This window comes from Syngnathus floridae, chromosome 2, assembly GCF_059516105.1.
Source record: "Syngnathus floridae isolate MCC-2025c chromosome 2, RoL_Sflo_1.0, whole genome shotgun sequence".
In the NCBI taxonomy this organism is placed as follows: domain Eukaryota; kingdom Metazoa; phylum Chordata; class Actinopteri; order Syngnathiformes; family Syngnathidae; genus Syngnathus; species Syngnathus floridae.
The window spans coordinates 3,202,059-3,224,527 of NC_142414.1; the positions used below are offsets into that span (position 1 = coordinate 3,202,059).

General features: G+C 42.5%; 2 protein-coding genes across 9 annotated transcripts in view; both read left to right on the forward strand.

The window, feature by feature from the left end:
* The window catches only part of lama5 (laminin, alpha 5), a 347,871-nt gene that overhangs the window by 242,082 nt on the left and 83,320 nt on the right, over window positions 1-22,469 (forward strand). For 6 of the 7 annotated variants that reach the window (XR_015863095.1, XM_088398876.1, XM_088398835.1 and 3 more), the window contains 13 exons: window positions 4,372-4,555; window positions 4,637-4,777; window positions 5,665-5,810; window positions 6,804-6,914; window positions 7,333-7,444; window positions 13,225-13,395; window positions 13,461-13,657; window positions 13,736-13,852; window positions 14,671-14,822; window positions 14,895-15,024; window positions 15,091-15,193; window positions 18,753-18,866; window positions 21,043-21,225. Coding sequence is in view for 6 of the 7 variants with exons in the window: in XM_088398876.1 (XP_088255002.1) it covers window positions 4,372-4,555; window positions 4,637-4,777; window positions 5,665-5,810; window positions 6,804-6,914; window positions 7,333-7,444; window positions 13,225-13,395; window positions 13,461-13,657; window positions 13,736-13,852; window positions 14,671-14,822; window positions 14,895-15,024; window positions 15,091-15,193; window positions 18,753-18,866; window positions 21,043-21,225 (1,861 nt within the window). In the remaining variant the exon portion in view is untranslated. The remainder of the gene's footprint in view (window positions 1-4,371; window positions 4,556-4,636; window positions 4,778-5,664; window positions 5,811-6,803; window positions 6,915-7,332; window positions 7,445-13,224; window positions 13,396-13,460; window positions 13,658-13,735; window positions 13,853-14,670; window positions 14,823-14,894; window positions 15,025-15,090; window positions 15,194-18,752; window positions 18,867-21,042; window positions 21,226-22,469) is intronic. The other variant, XM_088398849.1, reaches the window with a different exon arrangement.
* The window catches only part of LOC148401301 (uncharacterized), a 146,555-nt gene that overhangs the window by 7,021 nt on the left and 117,065 nt on the right, over window positions 1-22,469 (forward strand). The window contains exon 3 of one of the 2 annotated variants that reach the window (XR_015863107.1): window positions 4-82. The exons of the other annotated variant lie outside the window; for it this stretch is intronic. The gene's annotated coding sequence lies outside the window, so the exon portion shown is untranslated. Of the gene's footprint in view, window positions 1-3; window positions 83-22,469 lie in introns of those variants that run through there. 2 annotated transcript variants of the gene reach the window in all.

Genomic DNA, 22,469 nt, shown 5'->3' on the forward strand with positions numbered 1-22,469 from the left:
AAGGTTTTTCACCTGTGTTGGCTGTGTTGACTGTGTTGACTGTGTTTGGCTGAAGATGAAAATAAACCAAAGACAAGGAAAAAAACCAGTCATGATCACTGAGTGAAGTCCAGTTCAAATCCTTTTGTCCAAGCGCCTTTCAAGTGGGGAGCTGCAGTTTAACCCCACAAAAGTGTGGGCCACTTGACAGTGATTATTGTATGAAGAGTGTGAAGAGTGTGTGTGTGTGTGTGTGTGTGTGTGGTGTGTGCGTGTGTGTGTGTGTGTGGTTCTGCAACAGAGAAATACAGCACGTAAGTCAACGCTCAACCTCTGACGTCACACAACACGACGGCACACATTACATAACTGACTGGACGTAACGGTTCCACTATACTAAATAACCATAAAGGAAATACTCTTGGCAACACACCAAACATAAGTCGAGACAACAAAATACATTTGCTGGCGACCATTGGTCGCCGTGGCGCTGCGTAACGGCTACTCGTACGATGCGAGGAAAACTTAAAGGAGCGCCCCGAAGCTATCAATCAAATGGCACACACACAAAACAAACCGCGATCAGACAAACAGCACAACAGTAGACAGTAGTAACAATGAAATGTAATATACTCAGTTTGTGTCAAAGACGCACACGATCACAGCAACACACTCAGTCGATACCAGCAACTTTTAACTTACCGCTGCGCACAAGCTCCAACAACCGCAATACAACTGAGGTAACTCATGTGAGACTTAAGGCGCGGTGATGTAACTGTCCAACATTTTAACATCAACATAGGAACCTTTCTGTTTCTCCATTTTCTGTTCTGTTTCTCTTATTTTCTTCTCTTTTCTTTCTTACCGCTATTTTCTATGTTTCTTCTTCGCTATTTTTATTTTTATTCTTCGTGACAGGGGTTCACTTTGGCATGGGAAGTTAAGTTCAGCAATCGCTTTAAAGATATCTGGCGCCATCTAGCGTTGTGAATTGGTATAATGTCTAGACCCCGAATGCAAGACGACCCCCACTTTTGTTTTCTTTTTTTTGTTATTTCAATGCAAAAAACACCGTCTTATATTAGGGCCAATACGGTATTATATTGATGTGTGGAATCGTATAACATTGGCAGCGACTCTGCAGTGTGCAGTTTTTTTGCAGTCGAGCTCTGCAACTTTACATGTTTTCTGGCACACTAAAACAGTGTTTCCCAACCACTGTGCCGCAGCACAATGATGTGAGAGGTATTCAGCTGTGCCATGGGAAACTGTCCAGTATTAATTACGGAGCACATTGTAAATACGATCACCAGTGGTCAGTTAGCTCAAGACCTGGTGAGCCACTTGCTAATCACATATGCGTGGCTAATCGGAGAATCTTGAGATTTCATGTTGTCGGTCTGATTGTGCTGCATTGGCACAGTTTGCTGTTGTGTGCTTTTGATAACAGTGATACTCTGACTGCTGTGGTGCGTTTGTGGACTGACGGAAATCCCAACATGTAGTTCAACCAGAGAATCTGGATTGTGCGTTTTCACCAACATAAAATACACAGTCAAGTCGTGACACCTTTGCTGTGATTAAAAATATGATCCCATGAACGATTGGAAGCCTTGTGGCCAAGACGCACACTACGAAATTAAGACAAACGACGTTTAAAAAAAAATTATTACCATTATGAAACGATAATAATAAGTTGTAAATGTAGGTGTGTGCTTTTGATAGTGTTTGAGCCAGTATAGAAGTATTTGAAGGCCGAAGAGGCATGCCACTTCACATAACTATTATCCAAATCAACATACAGTTGTATGCAAAAGTTTGGGCACCCCTGATCATTTTCATGATTTTCCTTTATAAATCATTCGGATCAGCAATTTCAGTTAAATATATCATATAGCAAACAAACAGTGATATTTGAGAAGTGAAATTAAGTTTATAGGATTTCCAGAAAGTGTGCAATCATTACTTGAACAAAAGTAGGCAGGTGCATAAATTTGGGCACCCCAACAGAAAAATCCTCCTTTTGCAGAAATAATGCTTCCTATAGCTTCCAATGAGAGTCTGGATTCTGGTTTAAGGTATTTTGACCATTCTTCTCTACAAAATCTCTCCAGTTACGGGTATTTAAGGTGGCCAGTTGCAAGTTGTTCTCCTCTTTGCTGAAGAGTGGCTACATGAGAGCCTCAAAACAACTGACAAATGAGCTGAAAACAAAGATTGTTCAACATCATATTTTAGGGGAAAGATACAAAAGGCTAGCTCAAATATTTCAGCTGTCAGTTTGCACAGTGAGGAACATGGTGAGGAAATGGAAGACCACAGGCACAGTTCTAGTTAAGGACCGGACGACCTCAATGCCTTGGCTGCACCTAGAAATTCTCTCCATAAACGTTATGAACAGAATCGGTGACAAAGGGCAGCCTTGAGTCCAATCCTCACTGGAAACGAATCCGACTTACTGCCGGAAATCCGGACTAAACTCTGGCATCGGTGATACAGGGACCAAACTGCCCATATCAATGCGATCGGCCCCTCGTACTCCCGATGCACTCCCCCACAGAACTCCCCGAGGGTCATGGTCGAACGCTTTCTCCTGGTCCACAAAACACATGCGGACTGCTTTACCTGAGTGTCCAAAACATGCGGCCGCAAATCCAACGGCACGATTGCAAAGTCAATCATCGAACCGAGGCCTAGGCTTTCCTGGTGCCAGGTGCACACATGGACACCCTTATGTTTGAACATGGTGTTCTTTATGGACAATCCATATGAAGCACAGATTTCCAGTAATAGAACACCGCTCAGGTTCTGATCGGTGGGGTTGTTCCTCCCACACACGCCCTTCAGGTCTCACTGACATTGACCAGGTGAGCAATGAAGTCACCCAGCAGAACGATGGAGTCCCCTGAAGGAGCACACTCCAGCACTTCTTCCAAGGACTCCCAAAAGGGTGGATACTCTAAGCTGCCGTTTGGTGCTTAGACACAAACAACAGTCAGGGTCCATTCCCCCACCGGAGGTGGAGCGAGGCTACCCTCGTTCACCGGGGTGAACCCCAATGTACAGGTGCCTGTAGGCAGTAGATTTCTGAAACACTCGTACTTGAAAAAGCATGTCTTTGCATTCAGATGTGGGAATACTGCTTGAAAAATGAAATTTGACCAGGCACTTCTTTAAGGTTCTGATGCTGGGGGACGGTGCAATGATTTGTGTGGATTGATGCATCCAACAACAGAACATTTGATCTCTCCAGTTCAGCAACCTTGAGTTGTTTGGACTACAAAAGTCTCTCTGAATAATAGAGATGGCAGATTTGCAAAACCGAATGATGTGACGTAATAGATAAAAATACGAAATAGAAAATGGAGAAAACTGAACGAGGTAAAAAATAAGCCCTCAAACTGATCATAAAAATATCTCTGCAACACCTTGGGGGTTGGTTTCACTTTTCAATTATCTTGGAGATTCCAACGCCACAATAAAATGAATATAAAAGCAAAAAAAGTGGATTTTCCAATATACTTGGCACCCACATAATATTGAAGTAAAGGAACTCTGATGTGGCGCCTTATCATTGTGCTTTGCTACACCGTAAATATGTGAATAAATAAAGAAATATAAAACTTGTTCAGATTACTTGGATGTCAACAATACAATTCCAAACAGCAACTGCTGCCTATTCTGAAACGCATAATGGCCATCGAAGATTTCAAACTGCAGAGCTGAGCTACAACAAAGCTAGATTATAATGCTAATTCAGCTACTGCTAGCTAGCAGCGATCTTCCCATATCCAATGCATGTGCTTTGAAAATAAGCCTGCTCAATTGTTTAACAACTTTTATGGGGCAGACTTTTTTTTTCAATGCCAAATTCTGCCTGACGCATCACCAACATTGCCATTGATATGATTGCAAGGTCGTCAGCTTCAATCCACCATTATTTTGCTCTTTTAAACCCAGAACACTGCAGTGACAGGAATGTCATGCTGAAGCTCGCTGCAGCCAACCAAGAGATTCTTGTTTTCTCCACTGTGTCTTTGGAGCCGAGGCCAAAACCCGATTTCTGCCTCCTCTACCAGGGCTTTTGTGACAATTATGGCATTGAAGTGTATGATCAGCAGAGCCTTTGGGATTTGCTGGTTGGATGCCCCAGTCACAATGGGTCTAAATTAAGAAGCGATTGACTCTCAGAAACATTTGTCTAATTTCACACTTTATAGGTGAGCGGACAACTATTTGTAAAGTAAACATTGACTTTTATATAACATGTCTGCGCAAGCTTTTACAATGAAGACATTTTGACCCAGCAATCGACAGACAACTGTATTTCTATTTCCATGTTCAATATTGTTGACAGCTCCAAATAAACATGTAATTCTTCCTGTTTCTCAGGACGGCTCGTTCGGCTTTGAGTCATGCGGTGGGTGTCGACCATGTGACTGTGGTGCTTCGGCAGCACTGGTGCAACCTTGTGACCCCCAGAGTGGTCAGTGCAATTGCCATCCTGGAGTCAACGGACCCAACTGTCGTCAGTGTGCTCCTGGATTCTGGGACTATGGAGTTGATGGATGCAAGCGTGAGCGAGCACACACACAAACAAGCGTGTTTATGACTTAATGTCCGCCAAAGGTAAGTTGTGACTTGTTTGTGAGATCAGAATGCGACTGCAGGGGTGGTCAGTGCAACCCGCGAACCGGAGAGTGCCACTGTCGGGATGGTATGACAGGAAAACAGTGTGAAATCTGTTCACAAGAACACAACGTACCCGTTGCGCACGATCATGACCTGCACTGTGAAGGTAATAACACACAACACAACACACACAACCACACACACACACACACACACACACACACGAGCCATCATCAGGTACTCAATTCAGAATGAAGGTTAACGCACACTCGTGAAATACTGTCAGTACTGAAATGCTCTAACACACTATATTGCAACATTTGTTCTCTCACTACTGCAGAAATGGTTTCACAGTCATGTCAAGTCAAATTTATTTATATAGCCCTTAATAACAAAAACGTCTCAAGGGGCTTTACATGCTTTGAAAAACATGTTAATATCCCTTAATCTTAACCCATAGGAGTGCAAGAAAAAAAAACATTGGATAAATAGTAAATCTTGAGAACAGACTGCAAACCCCTTCCAGTCCAGTATGACCAGGCTGCAATGGATGCAGAGTGGGCAACATTTAACACGTACTATAACGGTAGAAAATATTAGCAAAAATACGTGAAAGTCCATTCGATCAGATAAAGTGCTGAAACAGGACATCTTGAGCGAAGTATATCCCAGTCCAATTGGTCACTACAGAAATGTACATCCAGCAAAATGGTCCACCTTGGATCTTTCCCTGGTCACTTGGCACAGAATCCAGACATCAACTTCTAATTCAGTCATCACCCAGACCTTGGGGAGGAGGGGGCAGGAGAGAGATCACAGGCAGCAGTCAAAACACCGTGTTCCAATAACAGTCCCGACTAAAAAGTTATTTACACACACACAACACGCCTTTGTTATAACTGAAATATCATACCTAACTGCTTTCATTTTCTGTACTGAATGTGAGAGGTAGCAAAACACCCTGAAACACCCTGACAGCCTCTCATACCCACAAAAGCACACAAGCATACATACAGGCATGTCATGTGATGTGAGTGTCCATTATCATGGCAGCATGTGACAGCTGCGTCATCGTCCTGCTGGATGATCTGCATCAGATCAACTTTGACTCGCTCGCTGCGCAGCTGCACAACCTCAACGCCAGCACCATGGCCTGGACGCAGTTGCATAAGCTCAACGCATCTGTTGACGATGTTACTGTAGGTTTCACACAAACATACGCACGCGCACACACACACACACACACATGCACACGCACACACACACACGCACACACACACACACACACACACACACACACATATACATATATATTCTTGTATGTTTTATTTTTGTTTCTTTTTTTAAGTAGGTTGAAGATGATTTGCGTTATTTTTGTTTCTTTTTTTAAGTAGGTTGCGGATAGTTTGCGTTGCTGCAGTTAGTAGTGTGCTAAATATGCTGTTGCGTTGAAAGGCGTTGTAACTTAAAATGTGTAAAGTTTGGATAAAGTTTTTGTATGACATAACATCAGTACATCAAGAGGCTGAAAATTATTAATCTACTTTTGGGGAGTTGAGGGGGCTGTTGTAGTGGTGTCATGATGTGTGTGTGCTATTTCTGCAGGCATGGTAAAGGTGGTGTGTGCAATAAAAAAATTAGGAAAGGCTGTTCTGTCATTTAAAAATCTTTGGGTTGCAGGGTTTGGCGTCAGGGATGCACCTACTGTATCAGGGTGTTTAGAGACCTGTTGCCATGAAAAGTTTGGAAAATCCTTGTCCACATTGTTAAAATAGTCATCAGTTTGGTTTTGATGTGTTTAAGGAAGGTTTTGCTTGACAGGAGTGTGCTATTTGCAATGGAGTGTTTCAGGGAGTTGTGCCTTCATAGATATAATTAGAGGGTTAAGGTTTGCATTTTTGCCGGTGGCTTGATATTGGTATTGGTGCATCGATCGTGTCAGAGTGTTAAGGGGGTGCATGACTTGAAATGTTTGGGAAAGCTTGCTCTATGCTGCAAAAACAGCATAAAAAAATACATTCAACCAACTTTGTTTTTAGTGGTGACGTGGGGATTTTGGGAGGTAGTGATGCTGGGAGATACTGAGTGTGTGTCTTAAAAAGTTGGGAAAGGATGTTTGTATAACTTTGACCAATCCATGTGGTTGTGAACTTTGTTCTTATACGTTGGTTGTCATCTTGTGGCCATCACAGCATGCCATTGAGAAGTACAACAGCTCGTTGGATGGTAGCCGTCATCGCGCCATTGTACTGGATGGCGAGATTGTAAACATCAGCGCAGACGTGGACATGCTGCAGGATAAGGTAATGCGTGTTTCTATCAAGCACTACACTTTTTACACATTATTTTGACAACAGACTTAATTCTATTGTATCTGTAAACAAAGTAGAAGTCAGTATTTATTTTATGTAGTTGTTTTCTGCATATGTATTTTGGGGTAGCAAGCATAGTTTTAGGTTACTACAGAAAGGGTTACTGGAGATAAGCACTCGACAGCGACAGTCAATAATTTTCTTGTCATCAAGACAAGATTGTTTTTCAATGTGCCAACTTCCTCTTCTTGGTTGACCTCCTGGTGACACTTAAACACTGTGGCATCTCACTATCAGCCCAGCCAACATCACAGAATGTAAAACTGGAAATATCCAACGACAGTGCTTGGTGGAAAATAAACATTCCCATTCACACTGTTTATGTGCGTGCTGACCTTGGCATCCTCAGACTGCAGTGAAAGCCGATCAACTCAGCGAGCTGACAAATAGCACTTTTGACACTCACCAAAGGGCACACAACCTGCTGATCTTCATCGACATGGTGACCACGGATTTAAATGGTAGGAATCATTAGAATTTATGTAAAAACGCTCAAACATGTATTGATACATTTATTGATTGTATAAGTGGCTGATCGTTTTAACTACTTTTCTATCACATATAAATGAGAGTTCATGAAAGCAGAGTACCGTATTTTCCCCACCATAAGGCGCACTTAAAAGCCTTTAATTTTTTTCAAAAATCAGTGCACCTTTTAATAATTAAAATCAGCTTTATTGACCAAGTTTGTCCATGCCAAACAGGGAATTTGACTCCAGTTGATCTCGGTCTCTATACAACATTTAAGTCACTGACAACATTCAGGTAATTAACAACCTTTAAGTGACGAGTACAGGATGTTATTGCACAGTGATGACTCTGAATCAGAGCGACAGCCTGAGGGAAGAAGCTGTGTCTGTGTCTGCTGGTTTTGGTGTAACGCCGTCCAGAGTGGAGGAGTTTAAATAGACTGTGTCCTGGGTGTGAGGGGTCTGTGGAAATGTTACTTGCACGTTTCCTGGTCCTGGACAGGTACAAGTCTTGGATAGTTGGGAGGTTGGTCCCGATTATCTTTTCCGCAGATCTAATTGTCTGTTGCAGTTTGTGCTTGTCTTGTTTGGTGGCCGATTCAAACCAGACAGTGATGGGTACAGAGGATAGACTGGATGATGGCAGTGTATAAGGTTTTCAGCAGCTGCTGTGGCAGGTTTAACTTTCTGAGCTCTCTCAGAAAGTACAACCTCTCCTGGGCCTTCTTCCGGATAGAGTTTATATGGCTGGTCCACTTCAGGTCCCGGGAGTTTGTGGATCCCAGGAACTTGAAGGTATCTATGGTGGAAATAGTATTGTTGAGGGTGGTGAGGGGTGGAAGTGGCGATGGGTCTCTCCTGAAGTCCACTCTCATCTCCACGGTCTTGGGCGGGTTTAGCTCCAGGTGGTCTTGGCTGCACCAGTGGACTAGCCGCTCCACCTCCTGTCTGTACGCAGTCTCGTCCCCGTCCTAGATCAGGCCGATGAGAGTGGTGTCGTCCGCGTACTTCAGGAGCTTCACAGAAGAGTCCCCTGAGGAGCAGTCATTGGTATAGAGGTGCCAGGTGTAAGATGTGTCAGATGTGATGCTCCCCAGCCTCACATGCTGCCTCCTGTTGGTCAGGAATCTGGTGATCCACTGACTGGTGGAGGCAGGCACCGTGAGCTGGGTTAGCTTCTGGTGGAGAACCTCAGGAGCGATGGTGTTGAACGCTGAGCTGAAGTCCACAAACAGGATCCTGGAATACGTCCCTGGGGTGTCGAGGTGGTGCAGGATGTAGTGCAGTCCAAGGTTGACCGCATCATCCACCAACCTGTTTACCCGGTAGGCAAACTGCAGGGAGTCTAGCAGGGGGCCTGTGATGTCCTTCAGGTGGCTCAACACCAGCCTCTCAAAGGATTTTGTGATCACAGATGTTAGGGCGACGGGTCTGTAATCAGTCAATCCTGTGATGGTGGGCTTTTTTTTGGTGCGCCTTTTGTGTGGACCAAATTCCAACATCTGTAAAGTTGTTTTGTGTTCCTTCCGTAATATACAGGCGAAATATGAAAAACCGATGAACCAATCAGAGGACATTGTTTTACGTAGATCGGGGGGAAAAAAACAGAGGACTAGACGTTACACGTAGGAGTACGTTCCTCCGCCGCCATTGGTAAATAAATACTATCGTTTGTGCAAATCTGCAAAGTTGTTTAGAGTGGCTTCCGCCACACAGAGACGTAATATACAGGCACCTGATGAACCAATCAGAGGACACTACGTTTTACGTTGTCAAATCCACACTTATCGAACGTAAGTGACCCGACCCTCCGTTTTGAGGGTTAAACTCCACTTCAACCCCTCTGCTGTAACACAGCCCTCATGGGGAGACGTGTTTCCAGGTCGGGACGGGAAAAGATTCATCCGAGTCTAACTGCCTGTAAGATATCAATTCGTAAAAAATTAATTGATTCTTTTTAGGACGCCAATCCCTCTAAAGTCACCCTTACGCCAGTAACTACCTGGTCGAGACCTGACGTCGGAGCGACCGCGCCCTTTTTACAGCGGCTCCTTCGCCTTTTGGATTTGTAGTTCTTGTATTCGCTCGGATAAATTTAGCTGTCTTTGGTAAGACTGCAGGGATTCGTTGATTTACTAAAGCGCACTCGCCCTAGCTGAGCTCAAGATAACTACCGTAATTGCCGGACTATAAGCCGCACCGTATTATAAGCCGCACCAGCTAATATTCATGGATATTTCAGTTTTTTTCTTACATAAGCCGCACCGGTCTATAAGCCGCACGTGCACACAAGTTTTTTACAAAGAAAGACAGTACATAGAAAGCCTTTTTAACGTTTTAATAACATACTTGAACATGTCTTTCTAAACATTGCCTGTGACGCAGCAGTAGTACCGCAGCAACGCGGAAGTGTGCACGCGAGTTATTAGCAAAGAAAGACTGGACACAGAAAGTTTTTTTAAAGCTTTAATAACATACCTTAACATTTCTTTCCAAACACTGCCTGTGACGCGGCAGTAATACCGCAGCAACACGGACGTAACACAGCAAAGTCAGAGACGCGGCGGTAACGCAGCAGCAAAACGGTAGCACAGCACTAACAGGGCTGGTTAAAAAAAAACGTACCAGTAAAAGTAAAAAAGAGCCGTCTTCATCTTCCTCCTGTGCACTGAAACCATCAAAGTCTTCCTTGTTAGTGTCCGATTGGAATAGCGTTTGATATCCTTCGCCTCACTTTCTCAGTCTCTCTTTCGTCGTCGCTTTTATGCATTTCTTCGAGTTCTTCATGCTTATCTTATTCATGCACGAAGCGCTAAATTACATTAAACTAGCGATATAACGTATAACTTAAAAGCGGCATCATGCATTTCTTTTGTCCCCCATAATGACGGTTTGTGTATAAAAGCTTCCTTTCAGTAATGTCCGTGTTCATCTCATTATGTATCTTCTTTGTGAGTGTGAGTGTGTGCGTGATGCGCGAGACGATCAAAACACAAGCGAGCACGTCTTCTTCGGCGCATTATCTCTTCTTCGTCTGTCTCGCTCTTGCTTCCTGCTCGAGCGCTTCTTGGAGGCCGTAAAAATCCATAAATACGCTCCAGAGTAGACACAACACAATGACATCAACATCGACTGCCTTTGGCTTAAAAGCGGCATCATATGCATTTCTTTTGTCCCCCATAATGACGGTTTGTGTATAAAGGCTTCTTTTCAGTAATGTTCGTCTTGATCTCGTTCTGTCTCTTATTTGAGTGAATTATACTGCACTATTCGCCTGGCGGATGGACATGCGATCAACACACCACTTTTCTCCCCAGTGACGTGTATAAAAGCAGGTGTCCACGTTGTAACATGAGATATTTACACAGAAAGATGATACACAGAATTTTTTTTTACAGTAATTTCTAATTACTGTAATTATATGCATTTTTTCCCAAAAGTGCACGGCAGTAACAGCAGCAACAAGGCAGTACAACGACAGTAAAACTGCAGTAACACATCTGGTTAAAAAAATAACCAGCCTACCAGAAAAGTAATCGATCGCTTACTGTAAATAAATGTCTTTTTCCAAAAAGTGCCTGTAACACGGCAACAACACGGCAATAACACAGCAGTACAACAGCAGTAACACCGCTGGTTAAAAAAAATAACCAGCCTACCAGAAAAGTCATTGATCGCTATCTTCATCTTCCTCCTGTGCACTAAAACCACTGAAGTTGTCTTATTCAGTGTCAGACTTGAACAGACTCAGGATGACTTCGTCAGACACTTTTACACCGTCTCTCTCTTTTTCGTTGTCGCTGTCACTGTCACTTTCGTCTCGAGGCGAAGATGTGCTCGCACCGTTCTCTTCCTCACGCAGCAGTCCAGCCTTTCGAAAGCCGTTGGTGATCGTGGATTTTTTCACACTGCCCCACGCAGTCAGGATCCACTGGCAGACTTGAGCAAAAGTTGCTCTTCGCATGCGGCCAGTATTGGTGAATGATTTCTCGCCGCTGGTCATCCACGCCTCCCACTCAACTCGGAGTGCCACTTTAAATGCACGATTCACACTGATATCGAGTGGCTGCGAAAAACTTTGTTGTTTCCCCCAGGAATCACAGCTGGAATTGAGTTTGTCCTCTTGATGGCAGCTTTCACAGAATCTGTGATATGGGCCCTCATGCTGTCCAAAACGAGCAGTGTTTTTTGTCTGTGAAAAAATCCTCCTGGTCGCTTGACGTAGCACTCCGCCAGCCATTCCTTCATTAGGCTTTCCATCATCCACCCTTTCGTGTTTACTTTCACGACGATGCCTTTCGGGAGGTTTTCTTTTGGCATAGTCATTCGCTTAAAAATCACCATTGGTGGAAGCTTTTGTCCGGATGCTGTGCAGCTCAGAACACAAGTGAAATGCGTTCTCTCATGGCCAGTTGTTTTCAGCGTGACGGAGGATTCACCTTTCCTGTTTACAGTCCTAGTGAGAGGTAAGTCAAACGTCAAAGGCACTTCATCCATATTTATGATCTCGTCTGGTCCGATGGAATTCTCAGCTATCTTTGTTTGTGTGAATTTGTGGAAGTTTGTAACTTTTTCCTCGTAGTCGGGAGGGAGTTGCTGACACACAGTCGTGCGTGCCCTGATTGACAGGCCCTTTCGTCTCATAAGTCTGAGACACCACGATGGTCCACCTTTAAAATCTTCAATCTTCTTTTCGGTGGCGATTGTTTTGGCTTTCAGTCGGATCTGCACGGTGGAAACACCTCGGCCGTCTGCTCTCTGTGTGTTCACCCAGTCTTCAAGAATGTTTTCAACTTCGGGCCATCTGCCTTTGTTGCCTCTGAAAGCTTTTGTCGTCTTTTTGCATTGTGTCAGTTCTTCACTCTGCCGTCTCCAACGTCTCACCATCGATTCATTGATGCCAAGCTTACGTGCCGCCGCTCTATTTCCGTCTTTGACAGCCAAATTGATTGCTTTTAATTTAAAAGCTGCATCAAATGAATTTCTTCGCGTGCTTTCCATGGTGAGGGTGTGTGCGTGATGCGCAAACTAGCACGTTTTCTTTGTCTGTCTCGCTCTTGCTTCCTGCTAGAGCGCCCCCTGGAGGCCGTAAAATCCATAAATACGCCGCGCCGCCATTTAAACCTCAGGGTTCAAAGTAACTTTCTGAATAAAATGCATTAAAAGTTCACATTCATTACTTGTTTTTGGTGAGCAAAATGTCAGAAGAATTGAATTCAAATGCTGATTGATTGGGTTTTAATACAATGCAGATGGTCCAAACAGCTTTGCCACTGCTTTGTGTAATCTCTGAGTCACATGGCAGTGTAAGAGAAAGGGTTTAGAGCACAGGTGTCGAACTCAAGGCCCCACATCATTGTATGTGGCCCGCGAAGACAAATTGTGCATCAAATTCGTGTGTCATTACTAGAACTGCAAATTGTCTTCACTTTTAATAATAGTTTTTTTTTTAAATATTTGACCAGTTTTTACTCGTCTGATTTGAAAACGAGTTATCTGTCAGTTTGTTTTGTAGCTTTTACTGTATATAATAGTGTTAAGAGTAAAACTGATCAAGTCATCACAAAAATCACGAAAAAAATCTTATATAAGCCGCACCTGACTATAAGCCGCAGGGTCCAAAATTTTGGAAAAAAGTCGCGGCTTATAGTCCGGAAATTACGGTAGTCACCTAGTTTATTCAGTGAGTGTTTCCGTACCCGATGGCCCTGTACTGTCATAAACTACTGGAAGATCCCCTCTGATACTATTGTGGTTGTCAATCCTTGCAGACATCATACAAATGGCAAATTGGTCGCTAAACAACACGGAAATAGATCAGGACAAAGACGAGCAGGAGCAGAAGATAGAGGAGGTGGAGGTCATTTTGGACACGATGAGTAGCAGAAGCTGCACTGGACAGAAGAAAATGGCCGATCAGGAGAAGATGGAGGCAGAAAAGCGTAAGTTTTGTAAAGTTCGTCAATTTCGTAATGTGGCAGACAGGGACTGATGTGTGTGCGGACAGTGTTGGAGCATGTAGACAAGAACTTGGCACGTCGTCAGCAGTACAACGTGAATGCGGGTGAAACTGCCAAAAAGTTCCTCTCGCACTTCCACAATGACATGATGGCACTGCGGGACGCCCTGAATGAGGCGATCAACAAGACAGCCCAAGCGGTTGAGGTCAACAACAGCAACCAGAAAATGCTTGAGGACAGCAGGGTGAGTGTTGGCGGAGTGATTGTCGAAGAGGAGAAGGGTGAGGAGCCATGAACATCACATCATCTTGTGTTGTCTCAGAGGCAAGTGGACGAGTTGATGTCCAAACGCAAGGAGGTAGACGAGCAGCTGCACATAGCGGAAGACCGTGTGGCTCAAGTCAACGAGCTGCTCTCCATGCTCCATGACTCCAAAGAGGTGTGCACACATACCCAGATTTGCCACGACTGGAAAAATGCACCTAGTCCACGGTGAAACTGTCAACACACCTAAATCTGGACTTTACTAATTTCGATCCTACGCGACTTTCTGTGTAATGCGGTTTGGTCATGGACCCCATTTTTTTTGTCATAAATACATTTTCAAGTTGTATTTTAAATGGATGGATATAAGGACTATATGAAGCTAAATGACTAGCGCGTAAACATTAGCGCTAGTGATTCGATGAATTTCCGTGACCAATTTAAAGCCGTTAGATAATGAGTTGAGCTGTTTGATCCTTACGACTGCTTTATTACAGTGATACGAATAGTTAGGATTGTTTTTGATTCGGAAAAGTGGAAGTTTGTGGAAGCACCTCAGCCACACAGTCACTCACAAATCAAAGAGCATGGCTGGACACAGTATTAGAATAAGCGGGTGCTTTATTCTCCATTCTTTATTCTTTTAATAAAATGTCAACAGACTTTGATGATTTCAAAAAACAACGCACTTTCGGGGTTAACACGCTTCCCAAATTCTGGATCCCAAAGTCCACGTAAAATTGAGATGTAAGTGTACGTATGTACACTTATACATAAAATAGACCTCCCTCAGCATGCAATGGTTAAATTTTTGTGGTATCATTTTTTCACAAATTTCGACACTAATATTGTATGCTTGTTTGTAACACACACACACACACACACACACACACACACACACACACACACACACACACACACACACACACACACACACACACACACACACACACACACACACACACACACATCATGAATTGTGTTTTCCCACAGGATTATGAGCGTTTGTCAGCTCAGCTCGACGGTGCCAGGACACCATTGTCCAAGAAGGTGCAGGGCTTCATTTGGGCCGATTCAAAGATACTGGTGGAGGAAGCTGAGCGCCATGCTAATATGTTCCACGCTTTAGCTGCACACCTGTCCAAGTAAATTCTCCTGCCCAATGACAACATGGAAAAAAACGACGTATGCGGGCCTTCAAATTGGTGTCTTATTAGGTTTGTGGAGGAAACAAAGAGCGAGGGTTTGGTTGACATGACCAAGGTCTACAACAATATAATCAATGGCATCAAAGCGGCCGAGAGGACGGGGGAGGAGGCAGATGAAGCCGCAAGCAAGACACTTGAGGTGAAGGTCATCTGTTGACTTGTTGCTTTGCTTCCTTCTGGCTTTGTAAATGTTGTGTTCTTGTAGAACATCGGGGAGCAGAACTTCAGCCAAATGGCTGACTCGCTACGGAACAACAGTGTGTCGCTAAAGGAGGAAGTGGAAAAAGTCAATGAGGAACTCAACAATGGTATCAGTGTCTCCTTGATGATTATTCTCCTTAGTGGAGTGCAATTATAAACCTTTTGCTAAGCCAGGTCCCTCAAACACAGACTGGCTAATTAGTGCGTATAGCACAGTACAGAAGTCTGACACATTCCTGGTAACACTCTGTTTATTTTAGTTATGCATTTTTGGATGCTATGTGAAGATATTTATTTTCAAAAATGCTATTATGGTTAAATCACATGCTACATATGTGGTCCTCTGCATATTTGAATCCCTTAAAAATCTATGGTCTCGCCTTTTGTCTTTGCTCCATGGCAAGCAATTTCTATCCATTTTCTGTACCGCTTTAATCCACGGGGGTCGTTGGCATGCTGTAGCTTATCCCAGCACTCATCGGGCAGTGGGTGGGGACACCCTGAACTGGTTGCCAGACAATGGCAGGGCACAGGGAGACGAACAACCATCCGCACTGGATGAATTGTTTTTTGCTAGAATGCTTTATTCAACAAATATGAGGCCTAGTTGCTTTGCCATTATCCGCATAGACCTTTTGAATTCATCAAAAAGTCAACCCGATGCATGTTTTGGCTATAAAATATTGCAACGCTGTTGTTAGCTCAAATGCTATTGTTAGCCTCCAAACATAAATCCCAGTCGCTTTCCACTCATCTGCAAAGTCATTTTGAATCCATCCAGAATCACTAAACACAATAATGATATATTTCTGTGTACACCTGCCTCTACATAGTGTCACCTTGTGTTCGTGGAGAGAAATAAAGGAATGGGAATGTCTTCTTTTTTGGAAATAGGTTTTCACCACAGCGTCATGGAAATTCAAGGTGGAGCACATGACAGAGTTGCTAAAGCTTAGGGAATATAAATGCAGCATTGACGATAAGCCCAATATAAAATGGTAATAGATTGCATTTATAGCTTGTATGTCACCCTTTATTATTGTCTTTTAGACGTAAGTGTTCATTTTTTTTTTAAATCTATCTACCAGGATCTGTCTTTTCAAATTACTGTTTTTAAACACTAAACCTGCCCTTTACTTCCTTGTCACCTATGTTCCCTTTATGAACATGCTCTTGAGATTTGCTCCAATCAACACTCTTTCCCTTCTAGAAATACAATACTCTCAATCTCACACCAGTACAACTAGGGGTGGGATAATACAGGTAACTCCTTATTCAATATTGTGATGATTTGTGGCCCACGATACAACAATATCACGATATCTACAATATTTGCGATATATTGTCAGAAATGTTTTACCATACATCATGATGTGGAACTCAAAAAGAAAAAAAATAACTATCAAAAGGAAAATGTTAATTTGTGTATTTATTTAATGCCCAAAACTTGGCCTTTGTGGCATTTTTGTCAGGCGCAGAGCAGGAAGAGGACTCGAATGCAGAGATTCCAAGGTTCAAAAAGATGTTTATTGTCTCCACTGATGGTCGAACAAAAAACGCCTCACTAGGAGGGAAAAAAGGGGAAACTAAGGCGCCTCGAACCGAGGGAGAAAAAGGGGAAATCAAAGCGCCTCGAACCGAGGGAAAAAAGGGGGAAATCAAAGCGCCTCGAACCGAGGGAAATACAAAAACAAGGGAGCGATGTAACCAAATTAACATCGGTGATCAAAAACGTTCAGACAAGGCTTCTACGTGGAACTCGAGGGTTTCGTGGTCGCTAGTGTTCTCAACAAGGGAAGACGCACTGGCACTGGATACGAGGAAGGACGCGGGTTATATGGACACAGGAGGGAAACCCAGGTGAAGACAATTGGACATTGACGCAGGTGCACACACTTGGAATCAGGGTTTCACGTGACCGGACGCACAGGGGAAGGACACACCGACTGGAACGAGAGGACAGTTTCACAATAAAACAGGAAGTGATCCGGACGACACATGACAGCATGACAATTTTGGGCTTGGGAAGTGGCGACGCGGAGTGCAAAAACGCATTTGCCTCTCCCTTGACTAACTTGACTTGCTACACCTCACGTCAGCTAATCAGCCTCGGGAATGTGTCACGTGACATTCTGTGCAATGCATTGGCTGGCCTTTTGTTTGGGGAAATGAGAATAAAATGAAGGAAATGATCATCGTTGCCATCCGTGCTCATCCCTAGCTGTAGAATACTTCTTTGTACATATACCGGGACAAAACAAAATGGGAGCATGCTTGGAGGACTTTGAATGAGGAACTTGGAATACCTGGTATGTTTGTACTCTTTCCTCCATTTGTTTCAGCTCTTGGACTGTACAAAGAGACAACAGTGTTTCTGTTAAATATATAGTAAATTATATTGCAAATTGTTAGCCACTCCATGCTTTAACTTTTTTTTTTTTTCTCATCAGAAGAGTTCTGCCATAAAAAAATGAAAAAGTGTGCAGTGTGCACGTCCGGCTGATGTGAACAATGATCTGAAAATTGTGTGACAATTTATTATTTATTTAATACTTATTTTATATAGCTGTTCAATTATTATCAAGTTAATTGAAGTACTGGTCTATGTTGTTCTACTCTATGTAACTATTGCCATCTGCTCAAAAATCTGAATTCTTTTACATAATTGAACATTTTTTTAATGCAATAATTACTATTCCTAGTAACTCGTGATGGAGTAATTCAAATACTAATTCAATTACTTCTTGGAGGGGCAACTACGAACTGTAACAGAAATTGTCTGTGATGAAAGAACCAGTCAATTAATTTATAAGTGAAGACAAAATGAACTTAATACAACCATTTTGGAAGTAATTGGCCCAACACTGCCTTTGTACAGTTCACAGTAATAGTGAACGAGGTGGCCTTGTAGATTCGTAGTGTTGCTGTTACACTTTAGAAAACAGTTATTGCAGATTGTATAGTCTTTTTTTTTTTTTTGTTAGTCTGTTTTTCTGTCATCTGTTTCATAAAAGCTGAAGCGTCTCCACACTTTTGAGGCAAACACTGTAGGTGTGTCTTTGCATGCGTTCCTCGCTGGCCACTGCTTCCACCTACCTCACATACAGAACAGGAGAGATTAAGTAGTGACAGTAACAACGAGTTGAATCTATTTATGTGAGTTGCAATAGTGTGTTGTCATAAAATATCAGTATTTGCCGTCAATGTATCAATTATTTATTGCAACAGATGGCGCAACAATATATTGCAATATCAATCGTACAACATTCGAGCTTCACAGTCCTCACGCTGTCTGACTCTCGTGTCACCTCAGTAATATGCTCAGGCTTCCTTCAGAATCACCCCTTATGCCTGCCACTTCCCCCAAAGTCATGTCAGAGGAGTGCCTTGCCTCTTGAAGCAACCTGCAGTGTGTAGTCCCGAATTTCCAAGTCATAAATGTTTGCTAGCTAAGCCCTATTTATTCAATTTATTGGTTGGTGCAGCAAAAATAGTTTGCTTTATGCCATTTTTGTTCCTATCCAGACGAATGATTTTCTGCACACACCAAATTTCTACCCTTATGCATTATACCTTTGCCTGTCATTGCGCCTACAATGTCCGTTACAACTTTGTCCGACACTTGCAACATTCCTCTTTGCTGTCCATCTTGTTTCCATGCCACAGAAGTAAAAGCTCAGCTGGAAGATGGCCACAAGCGACTGGACAATGTCAAAGCAAAGCAAAATCAAGTGGCCATGGACTTCATGACGATCAAGAACAGCCTCAACTCCTCTTTCTGTATGCATGTTCACACACACAACCATAACATATCAAGCGACTTGGGATGAAGCGTTTTATAGTTTGGCAAGAAACTGTGAGAAGACTTTCACAATTACAGCTGAAGCTCAATTTTACACACTTGGATTCTACGCTATTTTCTGTCTAAATCGGTTTGGTCATTAACCAATTTTCATCATAAATACATTTCCAAGTGCAGTGATCCCTCGCTACATCGCGGTTCGTTTATCGCAGCTCGAGTACGTCGCAGATTTTTTTCCAAATTGAAAAAAAAAATCACAAATTAAAAATAAACCTTCTAAATTGAGAAATTATGGCACGAAAGATGCCCACACGCCACCAGAAGGCAGGGAGTGTCCACACAATTGCAGTACGTACACTTGGACCTTTTTATAAAAAAGTTGTAATAATAATAAGAGTATCATATTTATATTATTTATACATTATTTTCTGTCATTTATACTATGTATTAATATAGTATTTACATGTTTGAAACTATTATTTAGTATTCTAATGATAACATAATGCACTTATATGGTTTAATATACACTATTGATACACAAAAAATGTATGTATGTTAAAAATGAGAGGGTGACACTACTTTGCGGATTTTCACATATCGCGGGTGGTCTTGGAACCAATTATCTGCGAGAGACAAGGGATTACTGTAGTATTTTAAATTAACAATAAAATGACAAATCCGCACTTATCAACGTAAGCGACCGGCTCTCCGTTTAAAGGGTTAAAACTCTCCCTTGTCCCTGCTGCTTTAACGTAGCTCTCATGGGGAGACGAGAGTTAAATCAGCCGGAATTCGGAAAATATTCGTCCGAGTGCTGACCGCCTCTAAGAAATTAATTCTGAAGGAATGAATTTAATCTTTTCAGGACGCCAATCCCTCTAAAGTCGATCGACGCGCGTATAGAGTAACTGTTCAGACATGGCGTCACAATGACCACGCCCTTTGTCCTGGCAGCTATTTTCCTTTGATTTGGGGCTTTTCTTAAATCTCGGATAAATTTAGCTGTCTTTGTTAAGACCGTGCCGATTCGTTAATTTACACTAGCGCAGACTCGTTCTAGCTGAGCTTAAGATAACTATTTCGAACCAGATCTGACAATTCCCGATGTTAAGGATTAAAGCTGTCTTCAAAAAAGAACTGAACTGTTTCAAAGTATGACTATGAAAGAAAAACAAAAGAGATTTGGAGCTTAAAAGATCCGAATAATCATCATCAAATTAAATGATTATGAAGTAGAAATTTAATGAATAAGTAAGAAAAAGAATTACAAGTCTCGATTGTTCGAACAAACAATAATTCCACTCGGGCTGTTTGATCTTTATGACTGCTTTATTACAGTGTTATGGATAGCAAGATAGATGATTTGGAAAGAGGGAAGTTCGCGGAATCACCTCATCTACACAGGCACTCAAGTCAAAGAACGTGGCCGGACACAGTAGTAGAATAAGTGGCTGCTGTATTCTCTCTTCCATCCAATTTGCATAGCATCAAAATGACTTATTCAGTCTGCCTGATATTGTCAGCTGTGTATAGGTTCTCTTTTAATAAAAGTGTCAACAGACTTCGATGTATGGGGAACATTCACAATGACGAATGGTGAACGGAGCCGTAGCTGCCCAACAACATGCCTGACATAAATTAACATGCCAAAGGACCCTTTTGGCTGACTAAAACCATGCCTTTCTAAAAAAAAAAATATTTCTGTGCAACGCGCTTTCCGGGTTAACACAATTCCCAAATTCTGGACCCCAAAGTTCGCATAAAATCGAGCTTTAGCTGTTCTATTGTTCTCGCTTTTGCCTTGTCAATCATGATGATGATGATGTCCACAGGTAGTCACTCGCATAATTTCTTTGGCACATGAATCTGGTATTGGGAGGGAGCGGTAGCTGGATACAACCCACTTGTAGATTCATCATCCGCCCATTGCATGAGGATCAAGTGTAAAAACAAAAAAAGGCATCACCTCAGCTGTATCTAGGAGCTGTTGCAGCGTTCTTATGTGAGATCTCAGAGAACTTGAACACCCCTTGATTCTCGTGAACGCACACAACCAAGGGCGAGTGAAAAATCTATATATTAGCAGCATCAGCAGTGCGAAGCATCTTATAGTCCGGAAAGTACACTAAGTCTTCACTTCTGTGTGCCCTGCAGACATCACTCAGGACATTTACATTGCCAAGCTAGCAATTCATCAGGCCAATGCATCTGCCTCACATGTCAAAGACATCCTGCGTCCATTCAGAGAGCAGCTGGACCAATGGAAGCAGACATACAGTGATGCAAACACCACCACCAAGGATGTCAATGAGGCACTGTTGGAGGCCAACAAGACGGGTAGGAGCATTCACACCACACAGAATAAAGATGTAAAAAGTGCTACTTTCACTGTCACTCTCACTGGTCCAACCTGCTTTTGGTGAAGTTTTGAAACAAAATCTGTAAGAATCACTCTGGTGCTAGAATCAAAACTGCCGCCTTCTACTGTATTAACTGAATGCACATAGATTAATCACATAGTGACTAAGTCACATAGTCGCTAAATTTGGGCCTGCAGCTATAGAATATTTTATATTTCGAGTATTGTACTGTAAAGTTCCCCCCCCCCCCATTTTCCCACCATTTTTTGTGGGAAACTGTCAAATCCGCACCTATCAAACGTAAGCGACCGGCTCTCCGGGTAAAGGGTTAAAACTCTCCTTTGTCCCTGCTGCTCTAACGCGGCTCTCATGGGGAGACGAGAGTAAAATAAACCGGGGGGGAAAATATTCGTCTGAGTGTTAACCGCCTCTAAGAAATTAATTCTGAAGGAATCAATTGAATGTTTTCAGGACGCCAATCCCTCTAAAGTCAAGCTATGCTCGGTAGAGTAACTAGGGTCGAGACACGGCGTCAGGATGACCACGCCCTTTTTACAACGGCTAGCTTCCTAAATGATTTGGGGCTCTTGTTAAATCTCGGATGTATGAAGCTGTCTCTGTTAAGACCACGGAGATTCGTTAATTTACACTAGCGCACACCTGCACGTAGCTGAGCTGAGCATACAAGTCTCAATTGTCAACAACAATCAAACAGTCAACAATAATTCCACTCACCAATCTCAATAAGCAAAATTATTCAGTCTTGAAGTTCTCTCGATTGTAACGCTCCAAAAATAGCATTAAAGGAGGGACACAAACACTTCCTCATTCAAATGTCCACACACCAAGGACAAAGGCGACGCTAAAATCAGAGACGCTGCACAGGGAAAAGCAAAAAAAAAAAAAAACACGGACAACTGGTGAGAGCTGTCTACTTCGTACTAACTCTACACACCGTGTCCGCGATGTCCACTCACAGTGATCGCAAAGATCAAAAAGACTATGGATTATTATTTTGTGATTATGAAGTAATTTGTTGCCTATGAAGTTGAAATAAAAAAGATAAAACGGAGAATGATTTAATTTGGATCAAAAATCTGACATGATGTAACTTGACCTGTTTACTGCAGTTACAAACACCAATATCACCTATTAATACAACAATAACAATAATGAAACAAACGTAATACATCTAATTAAAAAATCATTCAACTTTCATGA